This window comes from Dama dama, chromosome 18 (assembly GCF_033118175.1).
Source record: "Dama dama isolate Ldn47 chromosome 18, ASM3311817v1, whole genome shotgun sequence".
NCBI classification, from domain to species: domain Eukaryota; kingdom Metazoa; phylum Chordata; class Mammalia; order Artiodactyla; family Cervidae; genus Dama; species Dama dama.
Window position 1 is genome coordinate 100,818,886 of NC_083698.1, and position 21,992 is coordinate 100,840,877.

Genomic DNA, 21,992 nt, shown 5'->3' on the forward strand with positions numbered 1-21,992 from the left:
GACCATGGACATCTCAGGTCCCAAAACTGTGAGAAGATGGATTTCTGCCATTATTTTGTTATGGCAGCCCTAGCAAACTAATCCATTGAGTCAATAAATAGGATTCAGAAGAAAGAAAAATCTCCCAAGCCGTGTGGACTGCCCTGGAGAAGAACTCTACAGAAAGCGTTTGAGTTCAGGCAACGTAAGGCTATTAGAAATGAGCCAAGTCATTCTAACAGGGAGGTGGGGCGGGGGGGGGGGTGGCTCTTACCTTTCTATCTGAGCAGAATGGTGGCCCAAAACATGAGCCGGCCCCCTCTGCCCCCCACCTTCACCCTGCAGTCTGGGAAAGGAAACAGATGTGACGTTTCTCATCCTCTAAAGCCAGGCTTCCTATGAAGGCCCCACAACAAGGGGGCAAAACGAAATAGCATATTTTATGATATTTCTGCAAAAAAAAAAAAGCCTCTATGATGGAGGCTCCACAACCTGGATGAGCACAACCTGCCTTTGACGTGGCCCGGAGAGGTCCAAGGCCATAGCAAGGTGGGGCTGGGGTGGGGGGGCAGGTGCCAGATTAATTCAAGCTTCTTTCTCTGCCAAGGAAGCCAGCATCAGGAGGGATCCGGATGTAGTTTGTTCCCTGGCATGACCCCTGAGCTGCCATCTGCAGTGATTCCCACACTTCACAGCACTTTCCCTGTCCTCCGGCTGCCTTGAGGTCAGCTCTGCCAGTTTTAGGTCTATGCTCTCAGGCAGGATGGAACCTTTCTGACGCCTGGTCTCAACCTCTGTAACAGGAAATAATGTTGTCCTGCACGCCTCACGATGAAAACGGGAGCTTGAAATTCAACACAAAGGAAAATCAGCATGCCACCGCTGCTTGTGTGTGTGAAAGCTCTTTAAAAGCTGGTGGGTGCTATACACAAGGGTGTGCAGCTCTGCGGAGTGGGTGTCCTGTCGTGGAGAAGCTGGCTTCCAGCTATGCCAGGCACCAGACCAGAAGTCACCCTGTGGGTCCCTCTCCACCCGAGAGCCTGCCCGCCCACCCCATTTCTCCCAGTTCACTCTATTTCCATTTACTCTGTCCTTCCAGCCTACTTCCTGTCTTGCCACCAGACTTCTGAACTTTTTGACTTTGTTCACCACCTTCAGAACATTCGCTCATTTCTACCTTTCCGAGAGTACCTATGTAGACTCTGCCCACTCCTGCCCATCAGGAAAACTGAGCTCAGAGGAGGTGAGCAGGAGAAGCCTCTTCATGCAAAGGCTTGTCGACCTGGCTCATAAGGTTAGGTTCCAGCACAGACACTAGTTACATCTCTATACCCCCTGGCCAAGTGGTGCCTCAGTAAATTACAAGATTGTGTCTTGATGGGCATGGCAGGTTGCAAATTGAGATCATTTCCAGGAAGATTCACTCTTCACTGAGCCCAGGAAAAGAGTCTCACTGCATAAAAAAAAGAAAGAAAGAAAGAAAGAAAATTTCAGAAACCCCCCACCTTCAATGTTGTTTTTAATCACTCAATTTCATGGACAGAGGAGCCTGATGGGTTACAGTCTATGAGGCTGCAGAGTCGGATCGACTGAGTGCATGCGCACACATTCTCAACCTTTATCGTGCCCCAATTTCTCTACCTACTGCTGATTCTCTGGTAAGGACTAAGATTTACCATTGTTCAAATCTTTTTTCTAAAATCTGATCCAGAACATATAATTCCGGCTCAGGCTGTCAGCTCCTAGCAGGTGGGGGCAATTTTCATCACTGCTAGTGCAGGCTCCCAGGGTGACCAGGAGGCTGCTTAAAGAGAACCCAAGACTGCTTGAGCGATGAGAAAGACAGGCATCTTGATAGTGAGGAAGAGGAGGAATATGATACTGGTTTCTTGTTACCCCAGTGCATCAGGTAAACACCTACTTAATCCTTGACCTCTCCTCCCTCCAAATGCCTCCTCCCACCCCGTCCCTCAAGCCCTGGTAGGAAGGAGAGCCAGCTTGAAGGCCCAGACTCACAAGAAACTCCGCCTCTCCCATCTCATCCCTTCTTGGTATTGGGGTCCTGGTTCCCTAAGGCTTGGGCTTTGACCTTCTGACACAGTAGTTTAGACTTGACCAGGGTCTTTTTGTTTACAGGTATGACATAGTCAAGACTTCTTTCCTCTCATGGGACTTCAGGATACCAAGCAGCCAAGTTTGCTACTAATATCAGCCCTTCCTTCAAGTAAGTTGAGTAAATCTCCATGAGGTCAGAGGATCCCCAGGGTCCCAGGTCATTCTGCCTTCCTTTCCTCCTCATCTCCATCATCTGCTCGGTTTAAGAAGGCTCAGCTGTGGGAAGAGGGGTCTTGGCTTTCCCTGTGTTCCTCACCCCAGAATATCCTCCTAAGAGTCAGCTAGTCTTCCTCTGCATCCTTGGAAAATAAGTTTCCTTATCACCCGGAAGCCATGAATCCACGGAGTGGCCAAACATAGCAGAACTGATGCAAGAATCCAGGACAAGGGAAGCTGCAGGTGTGTTTGTACTGGGAGGGGTGGTCCCCCTCCACCCCCTCCCTCTCCTCGGGAGGTATAAAGGCTCGCCACCAGCCACTCCAGCACACTTCTCCACCATGCATCCCCTGCTGATCCTCGCCTTTGTGGGAGCTGCTGGTGAGTCCCATGCATCGCTTAAGGTCCACTAGCCCCTCTCCTGGCAGAGATACACGCTTCACCTCTCCTCCGGCCTCTCCTGTTCCACCTGTGTGTCTTCTCCCCTCCCTGGCCAGCACCCCTCCTTCCCACTCTGGGGCTCTTTAACCTTCACTTCTCTCACCTTCTGCCGGGTTCCACTCCTATCCCTCTCGTCCATCCATTTTGGGGCTTTGTTGGGAGAGGCGAGAAACAAACCAGGTGGAGATGGTCTGTGAAATGAGCCAGGCCTTAAGGCTTGGCCGTGACAACCATAGGTAACTCCACTCTAGCTGTTCCTGGCCTCGGATGCTCCTGAGGAGATGGAAGGTGACTCACAGTGGAGTCCTGTTTATTGGCCTGGGGTGTGACCCATGCACTGACTTTTTAAGCTTCCTGAGTAGTTTTAAGATTCCCGGATGTATAGCCACAGCTGCGAATCACTGTTCTATTGGCCAATAACTGTAAACACCTTTATCCTGCGCAAAGGGTGCCTGGGCTCCCTGCTCAGGTGTGAGCTATGGGAGGGGCTGGTACAGCAAAGCCAGGGCTTTGCAGCCACATCTCCCTGGTGAGGCCAACCCATCGTGGCAAACTGGGGCTGAAACTGCAGCGGGGAGTAGACTGGTGATGAATGAAAGCGAGAGAAGCAGCCAGTGGGTGAGAGGACCACATTCAGACCCTCCGATGCTGAGTGGGTTTACTGTCCTTGCCCTGGTGCTCCCGGTGGAGGTCTGGGCTGGAGCCCCTGCAGGCTCCCTAGCTCTGTGCCCTGCAGACACACAGCGACTCGGGAGAACTACCCGCTGGGAGGCCAGCCAGGGTGGCCTTCCCCCCTCCCTGTGCTTGGTCAGGACTCCTAATTAGCAGAGTCCAGCCACGGGGCTCGGGGCTCCACCCTCCTGCTGCATCAGCCTCTCCTCCCCTGTTTCCACTCAAGTGGCTTTCCCCTCGGACGACGATGACAAGATCGTCGGGGGCTACACCTGCGCGGAGAATTCCGTTCCTTACCAGGTGTCCCTGAACGCTGGCTACCACTTCTGCGGCGGCTCCCTCATCAGTGACCAGTGGGTGGTGTCCGCGGCTCACTGCTACCAGTAGTAAGTGCTGGGCCCCTGGCGACTAAGCCCACTGCCCAGGGCCCTCTGGAAGAGCTGGGGTCCGTCCAGAGCTCAGAACGATGATGGGGAAGAGAAGAAGGAGTGGGCAACAGCAGCTGACTCGGCAGGAGCTGTGAGTGAAGAGGGGCACTTACCAGGCTCCTCTGTCCATGGGATTCTCCAAGCAAGAATACTGGAGTGGGTTGCCATGCCCCCCTCCAGGGGATCTTCCCGACCCAGGGATCGAACCCAGGTCTTATGCTTTGGCTTGCACCGGTTCTTTACCACTGGTGCCACCTGGAAAGTCCCATAAAAAGTAGGCACAAACTATTTTGAAGGTGGGAATAGCCAGTGGGAAAAGCTGGCATAGACCTCACAAAAATAACCCTTGTCAATTGGCTACATGTTAAAACCTTGTAAGATACGTTTAAAAAAAAATATGATCCCTAGTTCCCATTTAGCTCAGAATTTTTAGGACGAGTCTGAATATTGGTGAGTTTTCAATGCTCTCTGCCTCTGGCAATTCTACACTCCTGGGCAGAGCTGAGAATCACTGCCAAAAGCAATGGTTCTCCAACCTGAATGCACGTAATAATCACCTGGAGGGCCTGTTACAACACATGTTGCTGGGTCCCACCCCAAGGGTTTCAGATGCAGTAGGTCTGGGCAGAAGAGAGAATCTGAGTCGCTAACGCGTTCCCAGGTGACTGATGGTGCAGGTCCCGTAGCTGTTTTTTGAGAAGTGCTGTATTAGATCACCGATGGTGCTAGTGGTAAAGAACCCACCTGCCAGGGCAGGAGGCGTAAGAGGCACAGGTTTGATCCCTGGGTGGGGAAGATCTCCTGGAGGAAGGCATGGCAACCCACTCAAGTATTCTTGCCTGGAGGATCCCATGGACAGAGGAGCCTGGCGGGTTACAGTCCATGAAGTCACAGAGTCGGACACAAATGAAAGACTTAGGATGGACAGACAAATCTGATCACACAGGATGGTGGCCCTGACCAGATCAAGAAAGGAGGCAGTAAAAGTGACTGCATGTAGTTTGCAAGGTTGCAGAGGTTGAAGGATGTCTGGGGAACTTGAAATGGTGCATTTGCGCCCAGGGCACTGGGCACTGAATGCATGAGGGGCGTGGAAAAGGCGGCTGGAAAAGCAGATGGTCCCTAGCTGGACCCCTTCACCGCATCACTTCTCCACCACCCTGAAGCACGGAGGTTGTTGGTCTCATACCTGCACTGGCCTGCCACCCCTCTACAGCCCTTGACATTCCTACACCCCCACCTGTGAGCAGGGAAAACCCCTGGGGGATGTGGGCTTGTGGACAAAATGGTCTTTACTGTGCTTGCCCTCGACAGCCGCATCCAGGTGAGGCTGGGAGAATTCAACATCGACGTCGTGGAGGGTGGTGAGCAGTTCATCGACGCGTCCAAGATCATCCGCCACCCCAGGTACAGCAGCTGGACTCTGGACAATGACATCCTGCTGATCAAACTCTCCACGCCTGCGGTCATCAATGCCCGGGTGTCCACCTTGGCTCTGCCCAGCGCCTGTGCACCCGCGGGCACCGAGTGCCTCATCTCCGGCTGGGGCAACACCCTGAGCAGCGGCGGTGAGTGGGGCCCTCACGTCTTCACCCTCTGACTTACCCACACTGCCCAGAACCGAGCATCGCCTGAGCTCGGCTCCAGTCTTTGCTTCCAGCCTACAAATTCCCATCAAGTACCTACTACACATACAGGACTCTGTGCTGGGTACCGGAGAGGGGCAAGTGTCCCAGACCTGAGCCCGAGAATCAAAAGACAGGACAGACGCGGCCCCAGCTCTTAGCACCTTTAGAGAGGGGTCCGCAGTGATCCTGCTGGGAATTGAAACTCAATTTTTGTAAGGGGCCTCTCCTGGTTGCCCTCAGGGCTCAGCCCTGGGTTACCATCCCCCTTCCCATCCTAACCCACATTTTCCTTTTCTTGATCTCTTCCTGTTCCTCAAAGTCAACTACCCGGAACTGCTGCAATGCCTGGAGGCCCCGCTGCTGAGTCACGCCGACTGTGAAGCCTCGTACCCTGGACAGATCACCGACAACATGGTCTGCGCTGGCTTCCTGGAGGGAGGCAAGGATTCCTGCCAAGTAAGATGCCTGCCCAGACGTGGCAGCCTCCCTGGGGGCAGGATGTGAACGCCCAGGGCTGTGGGCTGATGGTCCCCTGGAGAAACAAGGGAGGCTCAGCTGTGGCCTCTCTTCACAGTGAGAAGGGTATGGGGCCCAGAGCCAATGGGAACAGGGTCTTGTGAGGTTCAGACTGTGTGGCTCCCATTCCATTGTCTCCTCTGTTTATAAAGCTTATCTTATCACTTCCTCCCCAGGGTGACTCTGGCGGCCCTGTGGCCTGCAACGGACAGCTCCAGGGCATTGTGTCCTGGGGCTACGGCTGTGCCCAGAAGGGCAAGCCTGGGGTCTACACCAAGGTCTGCAACTACGTGGACTGGATTCAGGAGACCATTGCCGCCAACAGCTAAAGCCCCGCCCCTCAGCCATCATTATGCTAATAAAGTAACTGTGCTCCACCTGCCCAGCTGTGCACCTATCCTCAACCCCCACCCCTACTCTGGGAAACGTGCTCCCACCTGGGCTCAGACAGGGCGATGCCCCTTACGGATGAGTGGAGCACCCCACTTCCCCAATGTGTTCCAGGGCACACTGGTGTAACAGCAAAGTGAAAGTCGCTCCGTTGTGTCCAACTCTTTCGGGATCCCGTGGACTGTAACCCACCAGGTTTCTCTGTCCATGGGATTTTCCAGCCGAGATTACTGGAGTGGGTAGCCATTTCCTTCTTCAGGGGATGTCCCCAACCCAGGGATTGGAGCCAGGTCTCCCGCATTGCAGGCAGATTCTTTACCAGCTGAGACACCAGGGAAACTCACATGTAAAGAGAAGGAAGGCAGAAAATATCATCAGGGAGAGGGGTTCCTGGAGAAACTTCGTTCCAGAAGGCTGCATTAGCCTTGGTTTGTCTCTCTGGTCATGAGTGCGGGGCTGATGTGTGCACATGCATGCTCACATGTGCACATGTGTGGGACATGGTCTGGAAGATCCCACACCTCCTCTCACTGGTCCCCATGCCTAGGGAAGCACCTGCCAATCACCTTGGCTTTTTCTGAGTCCCCTCAGTGTCCCCAGCATATGTTCCCTCCTGGAAGCAGGAGGCCCTGCTGGCCCCTGTTTTCCCAGGACCAGCTCATGTGCCTGAGGGAAATGAGAGCTCCCTGGGTCTCTCTCCCTCCCACTCCTGAGAAATCTGCCTTCTGTTCTTCCCACGTGATGATACGAACACCCTCCTGAGTCCTTGATAGGCACTTTCACATTTAGTTCCCTCTACCTCTGCAGTGTTTATTATTCCGGAGATACAGACAAGGAAACAGAGGTTCAGACAAGGTTGTCAGTTCACCCACGTCCCTCGTCCAGCAAATGACAGATCTGGAGTTGGGCTCTATTTGCCCGGCCCCCAAGCGCCACCCCTGCTTCCTCTCTCCCACCTTATGGGCCCTCAGCTGCGGTCCATCAGTCCTGCTCCTCAACATCTCTCCAGCTCATCCCCTGCCTTGCAGCACTTCCTGAGGGGCACTTATCTCCTTGCAGTCTTCTAAGCCTGTGCTCAGAGAGGCCCTATGTGTTGTTTGCTTTCTGGTTAATACCTTTCCTGATGCCCGACAGCTTTTGAAGTACAAGCCAAGCTCCTCATCCCAGAGATGCATGGTTCTTCCTGCTCTGGCTCTGCCTGTGTTTCCAGCCTGGGTTTCCTCACCCCTCCCTTCCCCTGCAGTGCCCCAGGGCTCAGAAGTGCTGGGGGTTCTTCCAACAAGCCATGCACCTCTGAACTCCAGCTCTGGACACTACTGGTCCATTTGGCATGATGCCCTGTCCACTCACCTGTTCACCCTCTTCAAAAAAGTCCTTGACTCCTCCTGCTCCCCATTCTCTTCCCCACACCCCTGCACTGGCTCCATGACCCTCTGGTCTGAGTAAGGAGTCCTCATTCTCTTCCATGCTTACTTCTATCACAGTTCTGCTCATGCTGCTTAGTATATATAGATGTGCCTACTGTGGCCTTCAACCATGAGCTTCTTATAGAAGATGGCTTGTTTTACTCATCCTGGTATGTCTATGGATTAAACAACAGCTGAGATATCATGGGCAGCCAGGGGTTGAATGAATGAAGTATGAGCTAGAAGAAAAGGTCTTCCAGAAGAACAGTTCTCAAAGAGTGGTCCCTGGACCAGCAGGACCAGAATCGCCTGGGAATTTAGGAGAAACACAAATTCTTAGGCTCCACCCCAGACCTACTGAGTAGAAATTCTTAGATGGAGCCCAGCAGCTTGCTTTTAATAAGACTTCCAAGACATCCTGATGGATGTCAGAGCTTGAGAACCAGAGAGAGCCCTAGACCAGTACTGTCTGTGAAAACAGTAGTCACCAACACCTTTACTAACTATATGCAGGCATATGACAAACCTATTTGCATGTGTGCATGCTAACTCACTTCGTCGTGTCCAACTCTTTGCGATCCCATGGATTATAGCCTGCCAGGCTCCTCTGTCCATGGGATTCTCCAGGCAAGACTACTGGAGTGGGTTGCCATGCCCTCCTCCAGGGGATCTTCCCAACCCAGGGACCAAACCCATGTCTCTTAACGTTTCCTGCATTGGCAGGCAGGTTCTTTACCATTGTCATCACCTGGGAAATCCAATAAACCTTTAGGTGTATTATTTATGTCTCACAAGAGCTCCATAAGGTAGGTCTTATTTTATCATCATCATTCCCATTTTAAGTTAAGGAGTGTTGCTCAATCGTGTCTGACTCTTTGTGACCTCATGAACGGTAGCCCGCCAGGCTCCTCTGTCCCTGGAATTCTCCAGGCAGGAATACTGGAGTGGGTAGCCATTCCCTTCTCAAAGGGATCTTCCCAACCCAGGGAACCCGAGTCTCCTTCATTGCAGGCAGTTAAGGAGACTGGAGTTTTTTAACAATCCAGTAACTTGCCCAAGGTTCTAAACAGAGGGTGTGGGAGGGAGCCCTCAGTCTGGCTCCTGGAGGTGAGACTGCCCCAGGAGTAGGGCGTCAGAGCTCTGGAGCAGCACCTGTGAGAGTCCCGGATCGTAAATGAGGAAGCCGGAGTGCTGGTTCCAGCCCTTTCTCCTTGTCTCCTGCCACTTTTGGGGACCCTTTAGCCTCTTCAGACGTCAGTTACATCTGGGAAATTAGGAGAGGAAGTTTGGGTTAAAAAGAATCAATTCACATGCTTAAAAGGTTTAAAAAGCTACACATAGATATTGCCTGCGGGCCTCCTCCCTACCTCCCAACACCCACCTTGAGAAGGGCACACAGGTAACCAGCAAGCTTTCCCCTGGGTTCCCTGAGCACTATGACATTCTTCTTGCCCCCTCAAGTGGCTACGCTGAGTGCAGCTGGTTAAGTCGAACAAAAAAATGAGGCAAGGCTGCCCCCTGCTGTCGAAGATGAAGAAAGGCTTCACGTGGCACCTGCCTTACCTGTCTAAACTGCTTTCACCAAACAAAAAGCTTCGTGGGCACTTGAGCTACTAACAGTGTGACAAAGTTAAGACAGTCCCCATGAGAACAAAAGGTGGTTGTGGAACCAAGACAGGGTGGTATTCTCTGTAAGCTCAAGTTGGCGTGAGAGTCCCCAGGTCAAAAGGAAACTCTAATTTAGGGAGTAAATTACTGAAGTGTAAATACCCAGGGCAATTTTGTGCCTAATTGTTTATTTAAAAACAAATTAATAAACCTAGAGCTTGGAACTCTGAACATCCTGAGGATTACTCAGAAATATGTGTTTTTCACCAGGCTCCTAGGTGACTGGAGACTCATTCAGCAAATTGAGTACCATGAAACAGCTTCTTATATAAACTGTTCTTCTTTGAAAAAAATGACTTTGTAAATGAAAAAAGTATTTTTTTACAGCAGTAGATTTCAAAATATCACTTAAAGTAGTATTTTGTTGTTTTTCTTTTAAAATTTTATCATTTTACTTTAACATAAAATAGATAATATCTATATTATCCATTTAAAATAAAATCACTATCTATGGCTCAAAAATCAACACTATAAAGTTGACATTGAGAAATGTCAATTTTACTTACACTCTGTTTCTGTCTCCTCCATTTATTCTTAACAGGTAATCGCTTTTGCCCATCTCTTTTGTAAACTTCCAGTATTTCTTCATGTAGCATCAAATACACAGAAGTATAATTCTTATTTTCCTCCTTTGTTAGACAAAGGTTGCCTATAGAAACCTTATTCTACCACTTATTTTTAATCCAGTTAACAGTATATATTAGAAAGCTTTCCATAGCAGTATAAAGCATTTTCATTCATTTTTAGTATTTAATAGTATTCTGATTTGTGAATGTGTCAAAATTTATTTACCCAGTCCTTTACTGATGTGTACTGGAGTTTTTCCCAACCATTTGCTATTCCAAATAATGCAAATATTTTACACACTTGTTTTCATTTGTATGTGAAAGTAATTACAGGATTAATTCCCAAAGGTGGAATTTCTGGGTGAAAAAGTAAGAGCATTTGTATTTTATGGTGGTGGAGGTATTAGTCACTAAGTCGTGTCATAATATTTATAGATAGTTACAAATTGCTCCCATTAAGAGTTGTATTATTTAGCATGCCAGAGAGTGCTAAGTTGCTTCAGTCCTGTCCAACTACTTGTGACGCTATAGACTACAGGCCCACCAGGCTCCTGTGCCCTTGGGATTCTCCAGGCGATAATACTGGAGTGGGTTGGCATGCCCTCCTCCAGGGGATCTGACCCAGGGATCCAAGGATCCCTTCATTGGCAGGAGGGTTCTTTTACCACTAGCGCCACCTGGGAAGCCTGTTGATAGAATGGTTTTCCACTATTCACATCATCAAATTGGTGAAAACTGACATTTCAATGCCATTTTAGTTTGTATTTATCATTTCAAGACTTTTTTTTCCCCCTACGGTTAAGCACCATTTGGATCTTTTCTTCTGAACCTTCTCATTTTTAATGCACTGCTGGATTCTTTTCTTATTGATTTCTAAAAGTTCATCATCATGAGATCAGCCCTCATGATAAGAATTGCTAATGCTTTCCCCATATTGTCTTTTATCTTTGATTCTGTGTATGTTCCCCCTGCGAGTGTGTTATCATTACGTGGTCAAGTTTGTCTTTTTTTCTTCTAGACATTGAGTCATAGTCTGAAAGGCCACAAAAGGAAGCGCCATCTAGTGAAATGAGATCATGACTACTCAACTGGAGTTTCAATTTCAAGGTCATCTTGTGCAGGGAAAATCAAATATCTGGCAAAAGTTTAAAATGTTTCTGCCCTTTAGGGAAAAGAGGAAGAAGACCTTGACTATGATCGTGTGGCCAGGCGATTGTATTTAAACGTTTCTGAGGCTGTATTCACCCAGTTCTCCACCTCTGTTTCCCTGAAAGCCCTTTACTGAACCCTGATGTCTGAAATCCGCAATGAGAAGGAGGCAGCTGACGACACACGTGGCTCCGCCCTCACCTCACCCTGGTTAGAAATACAGCTCTCCCACCAGCCCCGTCGCCTCCTCAAGGTCATCGCAGAGCATCGAGCTGAGCTACTGCTGATTCATGTTGCTATTCAGCAGAAACTAACATGACAGTGTCAAGCAATTATCCTCCAGTTAAAAAAAAATGTTTGTAAAGAGAATGCAAAAAAAGAAAAGAAATACAGCTCTCAGCTATGACTTTATCCCTGGAAAAGCTCTACCTCTGTGTACCCGGTGGTGGCCTGTTCTCTGGACCACCCTGGAGGTTCAGAGTTAGGCCGAAGGGGCAGAGTCTGGGTCCTGCGGGACCCCGTTCTCAGATAAAAGGTGTGATCTCTGGGTGCCTGGCATCAGGGGCAGGCCGGGGATGAAAGGGGCTGCTCCTATGACGACAGCCTGCAAAGGGGCGGATACCGGGGAAACCAGCCCTGACACAAAGGCATATATAGCTTGGAGGATCCGAGAAGGTTCTGAAGAAAGGGCACGAGGTGAGGAGGGAGCCCCCTGGCCTCGTTCGTACCCGCCCCCTACCCCGCACCACGCACCGGGACTGCTGATGTCACCTCCTCGCCCTCCAATGCCCTCAGAGGGCCAGCGCTCTGGTGGTTCCTCCCAGACTCCCTCTCCGAGGGGCGGGCCCATGGGAGGGGCCGTTTTTGTATAAAGCTGTAACGTTGTGGGGACAGGGGGGCCACGGTGATTCAACCCTATGGGAATCCTTTACAAAAACCTTTCTGCCTGTCCCAGTGCCCATCATCTTTCGCTCTTCTCCTGGGTCACTGGCCCAAGGGTGGCTTGGGTCAGAAGGCCTCCACCTCCCCCCACCATTTACCTGTCAAGCCAAAACCACGGAGCAGGACAGGTCTGGATCAGAGCTGAAGCTTCCAGGCAGAAAGACCAGATGTAAGATCTGTGGCCTCATGGATGAAGGACTCAGGGAGACCCTTTATCCCACCCCTCACTACCTGCCCTTGCTCTCAGGGCAAGGTCAATGGGAAGGTTCATGGGAGGTGACCCGCTCTATGAAATAAGAAGTCAGCACTATGCCAGCACCCACCCATGGATGCTCATGGGTGTCTGGGACCCTACCCGCCTCCCCAGGCCACATCCCTGTGACGGACCCTCAGGAAGAATCAAAACAGGGGCTCAGGGCCTTGTGGATGGACTCTGCCCATGTTCCGTGGCCCCAAGAGTCAAGACTCAAAAATATTCTCTCGTGCAATATCCATAAAGCACAGGCGAGACCTCCTAGTCCCAAGGTCCACCAGACACCAACCAGACCCTGTCCGCTCTGCCCGCCTCAAATTGCTTTCCTCCTTGCTCCGCTTCACTGTGTGAACACTGAGGTTTTCTTTGGAAAAGGCACCAGGCTCGCGGTTGTAGGTAAGACACAGTCCAGGTCTTTGCTGGCCCCTCGGCCGGGAGGGCGGGTCCCAGGTGTGCGTTGTAGGGTGGCTGCGTTCTAATGTGCTATGACTATCACTTCGGCCCAGGGTCCAAGCTGACGGTTGTAGGTAAGGCCGGGGTCTCCAGGTGGGTACCGTGAGGGAGCACCTCCTCCCAGGAAACGTGGGAAGAAAGGGATGACCCAGCTCCCGGGGTCCTGGGGCCCTGGAAAGCTCTGGAAGGCTATGCGGGGTGTTTGAAGGGGGCTGGTGTCTTTGGGAGAGAAGAGATCTTTGAACGCCCCAGCCTCTTCCCGAATCCCGGCTGAGCTCAGCAGAGGAGGGGAGGTTTTAAAGTGAATCCTGGAGGCTTGACTTTGGAGACTTCTACTTTTCGGGGGTGGAGGGAAGAAGGCTCGCTGTTGTAAGTAAACCAGCCAGGACTGGAGGGCTGGGAACCTGCAGGGAGGGGCAGAGTCCAGATGGAGCCTCTGTCTTGGGTGCCTAGGTTAAAGCATGTGTTTATCAGAATGATCTGAATTCCTGTCTTGGTGAGTTCTTGTCTTGATGAGGCGGGCAGCCTCCATCTCCAGTAATGTCATGGGCGGGCTCGGCTAAGGCTGGTTTCCCTATCGGGAGGCAAGTAATCTCAATTAGAAAGGGGTCACCTTGTCCTTTTCCTGTCTCCTTGGGGGATGCCCATCGAAGCCATGGTAGATGGGAGAACCTCTGGCCTTGGAGTTGTCAGTCCTGCCATTTTTCTCCTTCACGCAGAAAGGAGATGGACACAGGAGAGGCAGGTGGGGAGTCACACACTGTACAGATGTCAACCCCCTCCACCTCCGGGAGTTACAGTTCTGCTGAGGAAAGGAACAGGAAAGCTGCAGGTGGACCGGGGGAGGAAGGGTTGGGAGGTGCAGGCGAGTTTCCCTACCAGGCTTTAGGGTTGTGTGACTAATGAAAAACTCTATTTCGGCAACGGGACGAAGCTTTCTGTCTTGGGTGAGTACAGGTCTTCCCTGGGGATGGTGTGCTGTGAGGCTGGAGTTCTAGAAGTTCCCCTTAGAGAAGGCCGGGACTGAGAACACGGCGGAGAACAGGCTGAGGGTAGGGGTGAGCGGAGAAGGTGCTGGAACCCTCAGAAGTGCTGGGGGGAAGGTCGTCTCTGGAAGGAAGGGCCCTATGTTACCAGCCACTCTGGGGTTTGCCACACCCACGTTGTGCTGTGGAGCAACCGGGCGCAGAACTTTGGACACGGGACCCGGCTCACCGTCCTGGGTAAGATGCAGGACCCGGGATGTAGGGTCGCTGTCTCTGGGACCGGAGTGTCTGTCTCTCCTCTCTGCCCTGATGGAAGGGGTCGACTAAACTCTGATCCCCGTGGGGCTTCCGAGGAGCTGGGGCTGCCATCTCTTTATTTATTTTTTAATATTAATTTTATTTACTCGTGGCTGTGCTGGGTCTTTGTTGCTATGTGGGCTTTTCCCTAGTTGCGGACAGCAGGGGCTACCCTCTCGCTGTGGTGTGCGGGCTTCTCATTGCGGTGGCGTCTCTCCTCGTGGAGCCCCAGCTCTAGGCATTTGGGCTCAGCAGCTGTGGTGCACGGGTTTAGTTGCCCCGCAGCATAGGGGATCTTCCCCGACCAGGGATCAAACTTATGTCAGGCGGACTCTTAGCCCCTGGATCACCAGGGAAGCCCCCTGTCCTTGCTTTAGAGGCAGCTTGGTTGATGCCTCTGTTTCTCCTCTGAGTCTTCCAACCACAAGCTGCCTCCTCACTCTTCTAAGCTCCCCCCTCCTTCTTACTTGCGTGGATCGGCTGCTCCTAAGTTTCTTTCTCTTTCCCCCGTTGAGTGTGCCTAGGCCTTTCTTCTAGTGGCATCCCTTTGGTCCAGCGCCATGAACCCAGGCAGGAAAAAAAATGGCCATTCCCGCTCTCGAGGAGCTAAGACTTTTGCCCTGCCTGAGGTTTCCGGGGGTTTTGCCACAGTCACCTTCAGCTGTGGGCCTATAATTCGCCCCTCCACTTTGGGATCGGCACCAGGATCACCGTGACAGGTATCGGGCGGGGAGTGGGGTGCAGGGGCGTGGGGGGTCAGACCCACCTTTCCCTCCCGAGGGAGCACCTCCAGCTTGCGGCACTGCGTCTGATGCGGCTCCCCGGCCCAGGGCTCCAAGGAGCTGTGCCTGTCTCCAGCCTTGTCTCACTTTTCTTCTCGTCCTCCGGGACTCCTCTCGTCGCTCCTGTTTTGGCAGGTGTGCTGTTTTGCTTTCCCTTTCTTATCTGATCATCTCCATTCCCACCCCCATTCTAACTCTGATCCTGCACTGTTGACCCCCTTTTGGCAAAGAGCTCTGTCTTCTATGTTAAAACCTACCCCCAGCACCTGCCTCCAGCTCAGAACCCTGTCCTTGCTTTCCCCGTCCTTGGTCTATCCTTGTCTGTCCTTCATCCTTTCTCTGTCCCCACCAGTCTCCAAGAGCCACGTGTGTCGGCCTGAGCTGGTTTAAGAGACCAGGAGGCGGTGGGGGGACAGCTTGGGGAGACTGAGTTGGTCTGAGGGGGGCTCCTGAACCCGAGGGCAGAGGTCCAGGTCACAGCATCGCTTGAGCTTGCAGGAGTGTCCCTGGGGAGCACTGCGCTTGGTGGGGGGTCAGAGAAGGTAAGTCTGAACAAGCTGTTACAACTGGAAACTTACACCCTTTTCGCAAGAGGCAAGGTAGAAGGAGGAGAAATAGGTTGGAGGCCCCATTGTGTCAAACCTCAGGATCTGCGCTGAGATAATGGAGTCAGTGGCTCATGAGTAAACACTAACACACCATCACCAGCCTCAGGAAGAAGTAGGCAGGAGGCAGGAGCAGGGCAAAGGTAAGGTGGGTCTGGGCTGGAGTTGTAGACACGGCCGGAGGAATGGGCCACTGAGCTCCCACCAGACCGGTCAGCTGGGGCAGGCTTTGCCCTGCAGATGGGAGCACGTGCCAGGGAGCGTGATGGAATTTGGAGAGTACAGATCATCGGGATTCAAAATGCGTGAGTTCTGGGGGGAGAAGGGGCTCTCGTGCAATGTACAAAGTGACCTAAACTGCCTCGGGCCCTCTGAGATGTAAATATAAAACAGAGATGACAACGGTGGTCTCTTGGAGTTCTGAAATTGTAAGGGACTAAATCCTTATGGCAGGAGGAGAAGGGGATGACGGAGGATGAGATGGTTGGATGGCATCACTGACTGACTCGATGGACATCAGTCTGAGCAAACTCTGGGAGAGAGCGAAGGACAGGGAAGCCTGGCATGCTGCAGTCTGTGGGATCACAAAGAGTCGGACATGACTGAACAACAAATCATGTGCAAATCCTTTGTAGAGGACTCAGAGGATGCAGCCATCCCTTTCATTCCTGTTTATCCTCACTGTGTCACAGACTGTCTTTTTCCAAACCGGGGCTCAATTTTCTCAATAGAAACATTCCCTGAACTTGGATAAAGTGGAGACATCTGGGTTTGCCACATTTCTGCCCCACAAACTCGCTCTCAGAACAGAGCTAAACAGAGGTCTCAGTGCATTTTGGCAACACGGAGGGTGCTTGAAAGGTAGATGTGTTTTTTGGTTTTACTTTACCCCTCCACGTCCTCACACGAGGGCCTGCCTTCCAACAATTTCAGAAATTCTCTCCCATCTGTCAGGCATGTGAAAGGGCCTGGAACCCTCTGATGAACTGGCCTTTGGGCTTTGGGGTTTGTTCATTTCAATGCTTTTGCTGCTTTGAATATAATGCATGACTGGAACTAGGATTCCAAAGTCGGTGGGGAGGTTTGGAAATAAGGAATAAGATAGGGTTCAACCTCAGAACAGTTTTTTTATGGGGTTCGAGCCATCCTGGGCAAGCTCCCACACACTCCAGCACCTGTGTAGGAGTCAGTTTGAAACATCAGATAGGATAATAGCCAAAGGCACATAGGCTTCACAACGCAGCTTACATGTAAAATCAAAACAAAAGGTGGGGTCAGTATAATATAGAGAAAAGCATGTCAGCTGCAATGAGAAAAGTGTCTTTTCTAGGGAAGAAAATGTATGCATGCTAAGTCACTTCAGTCGTGTCTGACTCTATGTAACCCCGTGGACTGTAGCCCGCCAGGTTCCTCTGCCCATGAGACTCTCCAGGTAAGAATACTGGAGTGGGTCGCCATTTCCTCCTGCAGGGGATCTTCCTCACTCAGGGATTGAATCACGTCTCTTATGTCTCCTGCGTTGGCAGGCAGGTTCTTTACCACTGAGCCACCTAGGAAATCCCAGGGAAGAATGGCTAATTCTAATTAATATGTGTTATCGCTCAAACATGTAAACACATACACCCTGCAAAAACAGAAAAATAATTATTAGACCCAGTCAGTCTGGTCTCCAGGTCATATTGTTTGGAGGAATCTTCTGCCTCAAAATCCAGGCTTATTCAGCTCTCCTATAATTACTTCCAGGTCTGAAAATTAGATAGTCAGGCACCAAAGAGGAATTCAAACTGGGAAGAAAACAGATATACTCACTTCATGGATCATCCTACATGACTGCAAGAATAACACATTTCAAACAAAGCTAAGAAACTCAGGATATGATGCCACCGTAGGGAGAGGAAGGAGGCAATCAGTAGTGTGTATCCGTGGGGTAACCAAGAAAGAAGGGGCAAAGCTGAGGGTGACTAATAGCAGAAGATTGGGATGGTGACCCCTAAACAAACAGGACCTCCTGCTACATAATTTTATGATGATGCTGTGGCCACTTTCCTTGCTCCCTTCAATTCACACACACACATCCCATACGCCCAGCCAGCTCTCAGGCCGGTCCTGGCCCCCACCCCTGTCCTTCCAGACGATCTGAGCCGGGTGCACCCGCCCAAGGTGGCTGTGTTCGAACCCTCGGAAGCAGAGATCGACCGGACCCAGAAGGCCACGCTCGTGTGCCTGGCCACGGGCTTCTACCCCGACCACGTGGAGCTGACCTGGTGGGTGAACAGGAAGCAGGTCACCACTGGGGTCAGCACGGACCCTGAGCCCTACAAGGAGGACCCCACGCGGGAGGACTCCAGATACTGTCTGAGCAGCCGGCTGAGAGTGACCGCCGCCTTCTGGCACAACCCCCGCAACCACTTCCGCTGCCAAGTCCAGTTCCACGGGCTCACGGACGAGGACGAGTGGAAGCCGGACAGGGCCAAGCCCGTCACCCAGAACATCAGCGCCGAGGCCTGGGGCAGAGCAGGTGAGCCGGCCGGGGGGAGTCAGAGCCGACAGAGGAGAGATCCAGGGAGAGGAGCGGGAAGGCTGGACACAGAGGGAGGGGTCGGGGGAGCCCACCAAGAGGGTGGACAGGGCACCTCCTCGGGCTGAGTCCTCCCCCAGGTCCAGATCCTCCTCCCAACTCAGCGGTGCTGGTGGGTCCCCTCCCTGCCCGCCTGCACAGCTCAGGGTCTCAGGGGTGGGTCCCCATCCCCTTCAGTGCTGCCTCCTCCCATGACTCTGAGGATGTTGTGGCCACATTGGTACAGGCAGTGCTGGGGCTCTGATCAGAGGCTGCTCTGAGCCTGGGGGCCGGTGCTGACTGAAAGCTAACTTAGTAGGTCTTCTTCATCTATTTGTTTTGTTTTAAGCATCTCAAAATACCACATATTTATTATTGCTTGGTTTTAATGTATCAGGAATCTGGGCATAGCTTAGCTGGCTCGTTTATTTCAAGATGCTACAATCAGATGTCAGCCAAAGCTGGAGTCTTCTCGGAAGGCTCAGCTGGGGCAGGATCCACTCCCAAGGTCACGTGGTTGTTTCCAAGACGTAGCATCTTGCCAGCTATTGGACTGAGGAAGGCTGGCTTAGCTTTGAATCTGCTTTAGAAGATGCAGTCTCTCATCCATTTCCCTCCCCCTTTTTTCTTGCAGACTGTGGTGTCACCTCTGGTAAGTGGCCTTCTCCTCCTATGTCTCCATCTCCTATTATCTTTGCTCTGGAATCAGAGAATGCTGAACCCATGGACCCTGGTGGGGGCTATGAGGGAAGGAGGCCAGAGATGACCTGCTCACAGGTATCTACCTGCTCTCCCTTCCTGCCAACAGCGTCTTATCAGCAAGGCGTCCTGTCTGCCACCCTCCTCTATGAGATCCTGCTGGGGAAGGCCACCCTGTATGCTGTGCTGGTCAGCGCCCTGGTGCTGATGGCCATGGTGAGGAGGGGGCCAGGATGGGGCAGGCAGGTGGGAGGTGACACTTGAAATGCAGCAACACAGACCTAGGAACATAGAGGCCCCCCAGGACCAGAGGTGGGCAGAGAGGAGGAAGGGGTTCCCCCACAGGCCTCAGAAGACACCTCGCACCTGTGTGATCACAATGGGAGAGCCGTGCCAGGGAGGAGAGACTGGGGTCACCAGAAAACCCAGTGGATGGGTGTTGGGAGGAGACCTGCTGTTTGTCTTGTCAGTGGGACACCCTACCTCCTCTCGGTCCCCAGCACTCCTGGCTCCTTGTAACCCTCACACCTTCTCTTCCTCAGGTCAAGAGAAAAGATTCCTGAAGCCAGCTTAGAAGTGGAGCCAGGAGCTTCTGGCCTGTTGCTGCCCTGATGTGAGTTCTGCTTTTCCCATTCCTACCCAGCGCTTCTGAAGAGCTGCCCTCATCTCTGGACTCAGCCCAGCGTCCACTCCCATGTGGGGGTGCCCCAAACTCTCAGGACCAGGATCTCCCTAACCCAGGGGAGACCCTAGGGGGACTGAACTTGCTGAACCAATAAAAATGGCCTGTTGTGTTTTCACTCTGCCTTATGAGTGTCTCCTCACCTCTTCTGTCCATCTCTGAAGTCCCATGTGACTCCAGTCAGGGTATAAACCAGAGATATTCAAGGAAAGTACAGTTCTTTCAGGTAGGAGGTGTGAGGGGCCCAGCCTGTGATTGGCACTGCTCCTTCTTGTCAGGAAGGGGGTGTGAAAGAAGGAACATGTGAAAGGGGGTGACTGGTGAAGGGAGAGGCTTACTCTGGAACAGTCTAGAAAAATGCTGGTGTTAACTCTGGGAATTTTCTGTCCTACTTAATCAAAGGTGCTCTGAGGTAGAGCTGACCTGCACAGGTGTGTCTACCTGCCAAGGGGTCATGACCTCATGACCAACAAAGCCCAAAGTCACTTGTGTCACGTATCAGTTTCCCTGAGGGCACTCACAACTCAGCTGCCTTCACCACCAAGGAGTGTTTCCAGGAGAGAAGAAAAGCCACTGACTTGGGACTCTGTTTTCAGTAGCAAATGTGTCTTCTAGTTTAAGTTATAAAGCCAGTTATCAATTTCACTCAAGTGAATTAAGTAGATGTGAAAATGTCCCCTGATGAGTCCTCGGAGGATGGAAAATAAAGTTCCCTAAAACCAAGGATCAGCCCTCTTGCTATTTCTAGAAATCCTTCCAAAGCTCTTTATTGTCACACGGTCACCATGGTGACTTAACCCAAAGCCCTCAAAACGGCATAAAAGAACCACCGTTGTCCTTCGTCTCCTTGTCTACACTCACCCTCACTCCTGTCACCCTGAACCCTATGAGCCACTGGCTTGCAGATCATCTTGCACTCCTCTACCTGGAATGACAAATACGTAAGTTCCTACTGATCCCTGAAGATTTACCAGTGATATCTTCTCCTATAAGGAGCTTCTATGCCTCTTACACCACCCCCATAATGTTGGATGAAATGCATCATGCATTTTGCTACCACAATGCCCTGTGCCCACCTCCTTCCTACCACTGACACTTGATGGAAACTACCCCTTTTCTTGTCTGACACCCCCACTTGAAGGTCACTCCATGATGGCAAAGTTGTGTTTTATTTCAGTAGCCTTGGGATGTGGCATAGTACCTTGGTTCAGCGTGTGTGTGTTAGTTGCTCAGTCTTTGCTACTCCATGGACTGCAGACTGCCAGGCTCCTCTGTCCATGGGATATTCCAGGCAAGAATACTGGAGGGGGTAGCCATTCCCATTCCCAGGGGACCTTCCGGACCCAGGGATGGAACCCAGGTCTCCTGCATTGCAGGCAGATTCTTGACCATCTGAGCCATGAGGGAACCCCGTGTTCAGTGTACGCTTCCATTAAATTATCTTGGAATCAATGAATGAATCAGTGAGTTCACCCACAGTGACCCAATTCAGGAGCAGATATCACCCTAAGGCCTGCCTGAAACAGACAGCAACCCTCTCCCTCCCAGCCCCGCAGCACACAGCCTTCTCTATTGCAATACACGTGTGCATTCTAACATGGGTGCCTCATATACAACCACATGCATATACACACATCTCTGAATACATATGAATGCGAATAGCCAACCACTTGCTAAGCATATGTCATTGCAATGTTTGCTATTAACCTCCAAGAAAATAAAGACATCCAAGTCACAGTCCTCAAGAATCTTCCCAAGCCTATTATACAGAGTGAAGTAAGCCAGAAAGAAAAACACCAATATACTATACTAACGCATATATATGGAATTTAGAAAGATGGTAACGATAACCCTGTATGTGAGACAGCAAAAGAGACACAGATGTATAGAACAGTCTTTTGGACTCTGTGGGAGAGGGCGAGGGTGGGATGATATGGGAGAATGGCATTGAAACATGTAAATTATCACATGTGAAACTAATCGCCAGTCCAGGTTGGATGCATGAGACAGGGTGCTCAGGGCTGGTGCACTGGGATGATCCGGAGGGATGGGATGGGGAGGGAGGTGGGAGGGGGGTTCAGGCTGGGGAACACATGTACACCCATGGCTGATTCATGTCAATGTATGGCAAAGCCACTACAATATTGTAAAGTAATTAGCCTCCAATTAAAATAAATAAATTTATATTTTAAAAAAAGAATCTTCCCTGTTCATTAGGGGATAATTCATGGATAGAAACAGTCAATATACAAGCAATGTGAGTTACTATAATGGAGGCGGAGGCTAGCACTCAGCTTCTGACTGGGACCATCAGGGAGAGTCTGGGAAGGTGGCAGACTCTCCACAGGAAGAGTTGGTCTCAGTTATTCAAGTGGGAGAGAGGTCATGAGAGTCAGATGTATGAATGGGATAGGAAACTACAGGGTCAGGGACCTTGCACTCAGCACTCAGGTCCTTGCACTCAGCTGGCTGTGAGGTTCAGAGATGGCAGTCACAAGTCTGTAAAGGCAGGTTGGGGCTTCCCGATCTGAGGGTGGACTCTATCCTTGCAGCATGAGGCAGGCATGCAGTAGATGTGCAGTAAACATCTGCGCCCTAGTGAAGGGAGAGGAGTCCATCCAG

The 21,992-nt window shown here is 51.4% G+C and overlaps 1 protein-coding gene and 1 gene segment (V, D, J or C); both read left to right on the plus strand.

Moving 5' to 3' along the window:
- The window catches only part of LOC133072568 (T cell receptor beta constant 1-like), a 63,703-nt gene extending 44,215 nt beyond the window's left edge, over positions 1 to 19,488 (plus strand). The window contains 4 exon segments of the C gene segment in view: positions 17,564 to 17,950; positions 18,624 to 18,641; positions 18,798 to 18,904; positions 19,231 to 19,488. Coding sequence covers positions 17,564 to 17,950; positions 18,624 to 18,641; positions 18,798 to 18,904; positions 19,231 to 19,251 — 533 coding nt within the window.
- On the plus strand, positions 982 to 6,265 carry LOC133072570 (anionic trypsin). The gene is made up of 6 exons (XM_061165962.1): positions 982 to 995; positions 2,116 to 2,203; positions 3,590 to 3,749; positions 5,106 to 5,359; positions 5,739 to 5,875; positions 6,112 to 6,265. The coding sequence occupies exons 2-6, from the start codon at positions 2,146 to 2,148 to the stop codon at positions 6,262 to 6,264; spliced, it is 762 nt and encodes a 253-aa protein (XP_061021945.1). The 5' UTR covers positions 982 to 995; positions 2,116 to 2,145; the 3' UTR covers position 6,265.
- Positions 19,489 to 21,992: the final 2,504 nt, after the last annotated feature.

Bases quoted from the DNA above. Each gene is read 5' to 3' on its own strand.
- LOC133072570 (XM_061165962.1), top strand. From the start codon at position 2,146: ATGGGACTTCAGGATACCAAGCAGCCAAGTTTGCTACTAATATCAGCC. The intron at 5,360-5,738 runs GTGAGTGGGGCC...TGTTCCTCAAAG, and splicing joins CAACACCCTGAGCAGCGGCG to TCAACTACCCGGAACTGCTG. The intron at 5,876-6,111 runs GTAAGATGCCTG...CTTCCTCCCCAG, and splicing joins GAGGCAAGGATTCCTGCCAA to GGTGACTCTGGCGGCCCTGT.